The sequence below is a fragment of the Tupaia chinensis genome, unplaced genomic scaffold (assembly GCF_000334495.1).
Source record: "Tupaia chinensis unplaced genomic scaffold, TupChi_1.0 Scaffold000178_1, whole genome shotgun sequence".
In the NCBI taxonomy this organism is placed as follows: domain Eukaryota; kingdom Metazoa; phylum Chordata; class Mammalia; order Scandentia; family Tupaiidae; genus Tupaia; species Tupaia belangeri.
The window spans coordinates 1,467,162-1,476,824 of NW_006159653.1; the positions used below are offsets into that span (position 1 = coordinate 1,467,162).

General features: G+C 58.9%; 1 protein-coding gene across 1 annotated transcript in view; it reads right to left on the reverse strand.

Annotated features, from left to right (window-relative positions):
- IFT140 (intraflagellar transport 140) overlaps positions 1–9,533 on the reverse strand; it is a gene marked incomplete in the record, with an annotated part of 90,850 nt that extends 81,317 nt beyond the window's left edge. Inside the window, 3 exon segments of the mRNA XM_027771038.1 lie at positions 1,246–1,467; positions 3,610–3,830; positions 9,442–9,533. Of these exon segments, the coding sequence (XP_027626839.1) occupies positions 1,246–1,467; positions 3,610–3,756 (369 nt within the window).
- Positions 9,534–9,663: the final 130 nt, after the last annotated feature.

Sequence of the window (9,663 nt, forward strand, 5' to 3'; positions counted from 1 at the left end):
AGACTTAGCTCCCCGGGGCACCATGGGGACGGCTGGAAGAGTCCGACTTCAGACCGCGCGCCGGGGAACAGCCCCGCCGACCGCGCACCAGGCACCGGCACCGCCGACCGCGTACCAGCACTACCACGCGCTGGCCAACAGCACCGCCGGCTGTGCGCCGGGTACCGGCATCAATGCCACATGCTGGGCAACTGCACGCCAACCCCACACCGGGTACAGGCACCACCACGCGCCGGGTGACAGCGCAGCTGCCTGCACGTGGGGTAAGAGCATGGCGGACTGCACACGGGGGACAGCCCTGGGTCGCCATTCAGTCTCCTGAGCGTGACGACCACGCTGAGGTCACAGAATGCCGGCTCCCGGGTGCTCCGAGGTGGAGTAGCACAGCGTTGGTGACCAGCTCGCAGTCAGAGAACACGCTCACAGAGAAAGCACGCGCTCTCAGTGGGGGAGCTGGCAGGTCCGTGTCAAGGGCGATAGGTGTTTCCCGTTGGATTCTTTCAACTCCTCCAGTGGGAAAACCTCGAAGCCCAGAGTTGAAGACGGCGAGCCTGCCTCACCGTGCGTGCTGGAAGGAGCCCGGGAGAGGCTTGCCCGCTGTGCGCAAAGGCAGCGTGGGAGTGGCAGGGAGCCCGGCCGACAGCCTGGCCTGGGTGCCTCTGGCACTGCTGAGCCTGGAAGCATGCCGACACAGAACCTATGGAGTACCCAGCACGTGCTGCAACCTCTGCCGCACACCTGTGGCTCCCATCCAGCCCACGCCAGGGTTTCAACCTCGATACCTGGCCCCCCAGCGAGGCGGTGTGCTGAGGGGCAACCCGGCTTCTACCAGCCCCCAGACACCAAGAGCATCCTCCCTCCAAGCGGTAACCATGCAGATGTCTCCGGGCACTGCCGATGTCTGCTGTGGAGCAGAAGCCAACCTGGGTGCAAGCCCTGAGCTGGGAAGCGGGACCAGGGCCTCCCAGGAAGATGTGTTCTCGGAGGCTGGTGCTCCTAGAGGGCTGTGACAGTGACAGTAACTGAGGCGTTCGCCCCAGCTCTACAAATGCTTTCTTAAAATCATAGGCGTGCCTCTGCCCGGGAATTGGGTCTCAGGATGGACCGGAAGCCTCGCGCCTCGCTCCTAACATAGAGCAAGATGTGCCATTCCCGCCCGCAGGGTGAGCCAGCGTCTGACCTGGACCACCCTGCTGAGTGAGCCCAGAGCATGGCCAGGACCTGCCGAGATCCGAGGTCACGCACCTTGTCCCCGGACGCCAGGCAGCTCCCGTTGGGGCTCCAGCTGAGGACGGTGATGTCGGCGGTGTGCGTTGGGGGCACCGTGTGCTGCTCCCTGTCCTGCTTGTTGAACGCCGTCACTTCTCCAGCCTCCCAGCCGATGGCGAGAACCAGGCGTGTCGGGTGCCAGCACAGGCAGGTGACCCGGAAGGGCCTCTCGATGTGAGTGTCAGACACAGGCTCACCCTGTGTGAGAAGGGTAGGACCCTGTGTTACAGACTGGCTGGCCCCTGGACTTGACGTCAGCTGGAGGACATCAAGAGCAGCCACCCAGGGAACCAGCAGTTAGTGTAATGGCTATGTCGCTGGACTCCCACGTAGTCAACCGCGGTTCGCGTCCCAGACCTGGTGGCTTAAAACTCACGCCGGGCGCGTGTGCGTGCATGCCCAAGATCCCGAGAGGAGAATGGAGGAGAAGGGATTGCAGCGTGACCATCCCCCCTGGAGCGTGATTTCTCGCTGTCTCGCTGTCTCTCTCTGTCTGGTGAGCGTACGCACCCTATAGCGAAAGCCTCTCAAAAAAAAAAAAGAGCAGCCACCCAGATGTCCTGGGCCTGCCCCATGGCCTGGCACTCAAAGGAGCTGGGGCCCAAGCGGCTGGGGTGCACGTGGTGTGAGTCTGGCGGAGCAGGGACAGCGGTGCACCGTGGCCTGCAGGGGCGCTCTCTGCTCTCCCTGTCGATGCGGAGCGCACACGCCTGCAGACGGAAGACTCAGAAGCCCTTGCCACGCTCTGCTCTTTTCTTTTCCATTTTCAGAATTTGCCACAGGGCACGTTTCCAGAGAAGGGTGAGAAATGGTCCCCGAGGGGACGGCCACATCACAGCCCCTTCTCCATTCTCCTGGCAAGGTTCTGGGCACATGACACACGAGTCCGGCCCAGCGTCAAGCTGCCCGGCGTGGGAGTCAAACCGCTGGCCACACGGGACCCAGCCTCCCTAACCACCTCACTGACTGCCGGCCAGGTGCTTTAATGTTCAAAAACACACACGACTGGCCCCCAGCCGAGCGCCCGAAGCAGGTGAGCGGCCGTGAGTGCCACTGCTGAGCTCCAGCTCACAGCGCCCGCCATGGCCAGCACGTACCTTCACGCACACGGCCCGGTTCTAACAAACAGGAAGGAGGGGTGTCTGTCACCGAGACTCCCCGATGTCTCTGGAGGCTGCTTTCGGAAGGGTACTAGGAGTGACTGCCGTCTGCTCCTCTCACGAGCACACAGCGGGTCCCGCAGGCCGGCCGGCAGCCCAGGCCTGCGCTTGTGTCCTCCGCGCGGCCTGGCCGAGAACCCGCTCAGTGCCCCCCAGCGTTCCAGCAGTCGTGGGCCCTCCCCTGCCCCACTCCCGCATCATGGCTGTCTGAAAAGCCATCATTTGGAGAGCCAAAGTCTCCTTTGTGCCCATGGGAGTCACGGAAAGTTCTGTGTTGACCTGTTTCTAATAAATAGCATGTTTTAAGTTTTCTGGATTTTGAAATTTCGTATATAATTCTGGAACTTGATGTTTGTGCTCGGAAGATCCCACTTACAACACACACGGGGGTTCTTGGGCTCATGCGAGGGAGGACCTGCTCCAGACAGGCCGAGCAAAGCCGGGCTTGGTGTGGGCGGCCGTGGTGTGGAGGGACCACAGTGGGGGGCCACGATGTGGGGGAGACTCTGGTGTGTGGGGGGAGACAGCGGTGCTGGGGGGACTGGGGTAGGGGTGGGACCGTGGTGCTGTGGGGGCCGCGGTGCAGGGTGGGGGACCGTGGTGCACAGCCACGTGGCCGCACCAGGCCGGGCAGCACCTGTGTGTGCGTGTGCACGTGTGTCTGGACACGTCGTTGACCACGGGAGACTTCCTCTGAGCGCCTTGAACTCACAAAGCTCCACCCCACTCTCTGTACCCTGACCCCCACCCCCGGGGCGGCTCATGGGCATTACTGCGCGTTCTTCCTCAGAGACCCAGAGCGGAGCCAGCGCAGCCTCTTCCTCTCTCTGCCTGTTTCCTCTCACATGTACGAGGACAAAACACAAACATGGGCCACATAGGACCAGCAGTTGGCGTAATGGCTACGTTGTTGGACTCCCATGTAGTCGACTGCGGTTCAAGTCCCAAACTCGGTGGCTTAAACTCGCGCCGTGCACAAGTGCGCGTGTGCCCAAGATTCCGAGAGGAGAATGGAAGAGAAGGGATTGCGGCATGACCATCCCCACTGGGGGGGGATTTCTCACTTTGTCTCACTTTGTCTCTCTCCGTCTTTCTGGCGAGTGCACGCGCCCTAGAGCAAAAACCTCTCAAAAATACCCAGAAACACGGGCCGCAGCTCCACCGCCTCCCGAACACTCACCTGTTCCAGATATATGTCCACGCTGCCGCCCGAGGCGGGGCTAATCGAGGCGACGGCCAGGAACGGGTGCACGGGGTGCCAGCCAATGTGGGACGGCGACCCCACCGAGTCTGGAGCTTCTATGCGGTGGTCAAAATAGAGGGCCATGACGAGCACACCCTGGCCAGGGCCGAGACTGCACAGGTGGTTCCGAACACGGCAGAGACGGCCACGGCGTGGACCTGAGGAGAAGAGCACCACCACCCTCGCTGGGCACGCCTGGGCCGACGCAGGGCTGCGGGCAAACGCCTGCGCAGGGAAGGTCTGATGGCAGCTGGGGCTAGACCCGGGGTGACCCATGCCCAACGCGAAGAGCAAACCCAGTCACCAAGAGGGCTGCAAAGAGCCCGGCCCGGCCACACCGCACCCTGTGGCGTTCCGACCCCCCACCCCCACCCGGGCAGCTCAAGCTCCAGGGCACGTCGCAAGTAAACCCCCAAAGAAGACAGACACCCACAGATGCGCCAGAGAGCAGAGTGGGACAGCCAGGGCCTGGTTTCTGGGAAGACGTACACCCGAGACGGGTGGGGGGCAGGCGGGACCCCTCCATGGAAGCCAGGCCTGCGAGGCCGCGGCCGTTACAGGGTGCCAGCCAGCGTCGGGGCCGGTCTCCTCCTTGCCCTCCCCTCTCTCTTCCTTTCGGACCTGGGGAGGGAATGTGTACGGTGCCTTCTCTGGAGGGACAGGACGGTGAGAGAGATGGCAGCTGGACTAGTGTCCAGTCTGGAGAAGCGGACTGGCACAGGGAGCAGGTGTGGGCTGCTCGGCCATCGTTCCGATGACCCGGCTTCACGCCGAGATGAGGGCTCCACCAGAGAAACAGAAAACGTGTGTTGGCGAACGCTACAGTAACTGGGACGTGGGCCCACGGGTGGGGATGGAACTGGTGTGGCTGTCCCAGGTTAGTCTGGCAAGTCCCTAGGGTCGGCAGGTGGCGCAGTGGTTAAGGGTGCTGGACTCTCGGGACCAGGAGTTAGCATAATGGCTATGTCACTGGACTCCCATGTAGTCAACCGCGGTTCGCATCCCGGACCCGGTGGCTAAAACTCACACCACGCACGTGTGCGTGCGTGCCCAAGATCTCGAGAGGAGAATGGAGGAGAAAGGATTGTGGTGTGGCCATCCCCCCTGGGGGGCTGATTTCTCGCTTTCTGTCTCTCTCTGACTTTCTGGAGAGTGCACACGCCCTATAGCAAAAAAACCTCTTTCTCAAAAAAAAAAATAAAATAAAATAAAAAAAGAATTAAAAATATAAAGGGCACTGGATTCCCACACAGCCAACTGCAGTTCAAGTCCCAGGCCAGGGGGCTTGCTTTCTCCCCTGACTCCAGGCCTTCTCTGGTCAAATTAAAATGGATAAAGTTAAAATTATTTGAAAAAAGGAATCTTAAAAAAAAAAAGTTTGGCAAGTCCTCAAAAAGAATCACACAGAACTGCCACTGGATCCAGCGATTCCACTTCTGGGTGTACCCAAGAGCAGAGAGCAGGCCCGAACAGGCGTGTGTCCACAGGCGAGCACCGCTGAGCCTGCACAGCGGAGACATCCGAGCATCTGCTGGCAGATGATGGGTACATGGCACGTGCTCTCTCTAGCCGTGAAGGGCGGGAAAGGAACAAGAGTGTGTACTTCAGGGAACCAGCAGTTAGCGTAATGGCTATGTCGCTGGACTCTCGCGTAGTCGACTGCGGTTCGCATCCTGGACCCGGTGGCTTAAAACTCACGCTGGGCGCGTGTGCTTGCGTGCTCAAGATCCCAAGAGGAGAATGGAGGAGAAGGGATTGCGGCGTGACCATCCCCCCTGGGGGGTGATTTCTCACTTTCTGTCTCTATGTCTCTCTGTCTGTCTGGCGAGCACACGCGCCCTATAGCAAAAACCTCTCTGGAAAAAAAGAGTGTGTATTTCAGGCTGTTGCTCAGGCTGGCTTTGAACCTGTGTTCCAGAAATGGAAGGAAATTCTAGTATATGCTGTAACATGGATGAACTGCCACGCCAGCGAAATGAGCCGGTCACGAAAGCACGGGTCACATGTGACTCCCTTCTACGAGACTCCCAGGTAGTCATGAGGGCGAAGAGAACGCTGCGGCTAGCCACCATGGCGTCGCGGTTACGTACCTGGATTCCCACAAGGCTGACTGCGGTTCGAAGCCTGGACCTGGTGGCTATAAACTCACACAGGGCACATGTGCGTGCGTGCCCAAGATCCCAGGAGGAGAAGGGATTGCGGTGGGGCCATCCCCCATGGGAGGTGATTTCTCACTTTCCCTCTCACTGTGTCTGTCTGTCTTTCTCTCTCTCTGGTGAGTGCATGCACCCTAAAGAAGAAAAATTTAAAAAAAAAAGTAATAATAAAATTAAATCATTCTTGGGAACCAGCAGTTAGCGTAATGGCTATGTCGCTGGACTCCCACGTAGTCGACCGCGGTTCGTGTCCCGGACCCGGTGGCTTAAAACTCACGCCAGGCGCGTGTGCGTGCGTGCCCAAGATCCCGAGAGGAGAATGGAGGAGAAGGGATTGCGGCGTGACCATCCCCCCTGGGGGGTAATTTCTCACTTTCTGTCTCTATGTCTCTCTCTGTCTGTCTGGCGAGCGCACGCGCCCTACAGTGAAAATCTCCCCCCTCCCCCCCAAAAAAAAGTCAAGGGAAAAAAATTAAATCATTCTTAAAAAAACAAAAACAAAACAGTGGCTCCCAGGGAATGGGTAGAGGGGCCTGGGGAGATGGCATGTGAGGGGACGGAGCTTCCCTGTGGAGACAGATGTTGGTAACGGTGTCCAGCTCTGTGGGCTGCCTCAATGCTACGGCACTATGCACTGACGGACAGCCGTGGCTCAGACCTGCTATCTATCACGGCAGTGGGCGCAGACGGGCCCGCTGTACGACAGGGAGCTGGCAGCTGGGCTCTTCAGTGAGGACCCGGGGACACCTAGGCACACGTTTCAAATGCTTACACCTTCTTCCTGTCAACATACACCCCAGTGCCAAACGACGTGGCAGTCCCTTTCCTTCCTTTCTTGAGACTTTTGCTATAGGGTGTGTGCTCTTGCCAGAGAGAGAGACAGAGAGACAGAAAGTGAGAAATCACCCCCTGGGGTGGATGGCCTCACTACAACCCCTTCGCCTCCATTCTCCTCTTGGGATTTTGGGCATACACGCACACGTGCCTAGTGTGAGTTTCAAGCCACTGGGTTGGGGACTCGAACTGCAGTCAACTATATGGGAGTCCAGTGATGTAACCACCATGCCATCTGCCAGTCCCCAAAGTGCTGATTTTTGAAGTTGCACCTCTCCACCTTGGACTGAAAAGCATCCGCCCCACTCCTGGTGGAGTGGCCGGCCCTGGCCTGCAGCCCCTCCCCTGACTGTGGGAGACAGGCCGGTGGTGCCAGGGCTGCACAGAGCCCCAGGGCTCCTGCACATCGCCACGCTGGGTGCAGCTGCACTGGTCAGGGCCCTCCTCTCTGAGCAAGGACCTTATGTGAGCCTTCAAGCAACCACTGAAGACGCGAATGCAGCAGACCTGGGCAATTAGAAACAGCACAGGAAACCTTCAAGCTGAGCTCTTTTTGTTGTTTTTCGTTTTCAAAGGTTTTTGCTATAGGGCGCATATGCTCGCCAGAGAGACAGAAAGTGCACGCGCCCGGTGTGAGTTTAAGCCACCGGGTCTGGGACTCAAACCGCAGACTATGTGGGAGTCCAGCGACAAAGCCATTAGGCCAACTGCTGGTCCCTAAGCTGTTTTAACATGTTGCAGCCGCTAAGGTCTACATTCTGGGCTAAGGAAATTTGTATCTGACAAGTTTACTTTGTGAAAATTTTTCTATGAAAACCCAGCCAAACACTAATTACACTGTAGTGATAAGAAAGAATTAAAATAGCTCTAAATAAATTAAACCTGGTTTTCCCTGTATTCCGCAGTGTCTGCCTTCCTTCCAGGGCGTCCCTGGGGCTCGTTACCCCCACTCCCTCCTGTGGGTGGGCTCCAGGACACCTCTTTGCTCCAGGGCACACTCAGGGCCTGACCTCTCCGAGGCTGCCCTATACTTCTGCCAAGGTCCACTTAGCCCTGGGGGGGGTTTAGGCCCCACCCCAGTCACGTACTGCCCCTCAGGGGGGACGGCCCAGTACCCAGCCCTGAGGACAGAGCCTCCCACACGGAAGTTGGAGGAGATGCTTAGTGGCAAGGAAAGAGTCCCTGTTCGTCATTCTTTTCACCTGCGTTTTTGGTTTGGAATTATTTATTTAATTGCATTTGTTGTTATTATTATTTTTTAACTTGATAGAGGGACAGAGAAAGAGAGAAGGAAAGGGAAAGTGAGAAAGCAAGCCGTCAGGTCTGGGGCTCAAACCGTGGTCGGCATGTGGGGGAGTCCAGCCTTAACTAGCACACCACCTGCCGGCCCCTCGCCTGCATTTTAAACACTTTTTACTGTTTTCTTTTTTTTTTTTTTTTTGAGAGATTTTCACTGTAGGGCGCCTGCGCTCGCCAGACAGACAGAGAGAGACATAGAGACAGAAAGCAAGAAATCACCCCCCGGGGGGATGGTCACGCCGCAAACCCTTCTCCTCCATTCTCCTCTCGGGATCTTGGGCACGCACGCGCACGCACACGCGCCCGGCGTGAGTTTTAAGCCACCGGGTCCGGGACACGAACCGCAGTCGACTATGTGGGAGTCCAGCGACATAGCCATTACGCCAACCGCTGGTTCCCTTTACTGTTTTCTAACAGTTTTACTTGTGGCACAATAAGCCACCTAACACGCTTCATGAATTTGTGCGTCACCTCGTAGGGGCCAGCGCTAATCTCTGTGCCGTTCGAATCCTAGCACAGGTGCCTCTGAAGCGAGCGCCCGGGCCTGTGTTAGAACACATTCCACCATGGACGAGCATCAACTGCACGATGAAAAGGTTTCGAAGTACACAAATGAGCGGGCAGAGAACACGTGACTTAACGCCACCAACACACACTTCTTAAAACAAACTCCTCGGCCGGGCTCCCACATGCAGGACTATGGTTTGAGTCCCAGACTTGGAGGTTTGAAACTCACGCCAGGTGCCTGCCCAAAATACGGAGAGAATGGAGGAGAAGGGATTGCCAAGGTGGCCATTCCCGAGGTGGGGGGTGGGGGAGGGAATTTCTCAGTTTTTGTCTCTCTGTCTCTCCCTGTCTCTCTGGGAACGCGTGGGCCCTAGAGTAAAAAACAAAAGAACTCTTAAAAACAACAACAACAAAACTCCTGGGCTCTAGAACACAAAACGGGCCAACGGATTTTAGGAGAAAGGAGCTGGAGGGACCCTCGCCTCCGCCTCCGGGGTCTCAGGCTCCTGCCCCACTCACCGCTCAGGGTGAAGACCCTAGCTCACCAGGCTGGCCGCAAAGCCCGGACCTGGGACTCCAGAGGAGGACTTTCAGGGGTGTCTGTGGTCACCCTGCACGGTCTGAGCCCCAGGCCCTAGTCTCCCGCCAGCGCAACGTCACCGGTTTTAAGAGGGCACGTTACCGAGAAGCCAGGAGACGCCTGACCGAGTAGAACGCGCGTCCTGCCATCGCTCCCTGCCCTGCTGTGAGCGGAGGCTGGCGGCGCTGCCCTCCCCACCGCGTCCATTGGCACCCTGGGACCTGGGGCTGCGCCGCGGGCGGACCCCCGCCAGCTACCCGGACACCGTGCCAAGCACGTCCTGGCCACGATGAGACCCTCGAGAGGGTCCGGCAGGCCCGACTCCCCTTCCCATCTCATCCCGCGTCCCGGCTAGCTCTCAGATCCGGCCCCAGAGCCCGGGAGGGCACTCACCTGGGCCCGGCCGCTACGCCGCCGCCTGTTGCCGGGACAACGCCGCGCGGGAACGCGGAAACAGCCGAAGGTGAGCCGCGCGTGCGCCGAGGCCGCCCGAACCCGCTGGGCGGGGCGCGTGCGGCTGCAAAGGCCCGCCGCGGGTCCTGCTCGGCTGTGAAACTAACGATCCTGGCTGCGTCGGGGGGGCGAGGGCGGGGCCTGGGGTCCCGGCGCGCGGGG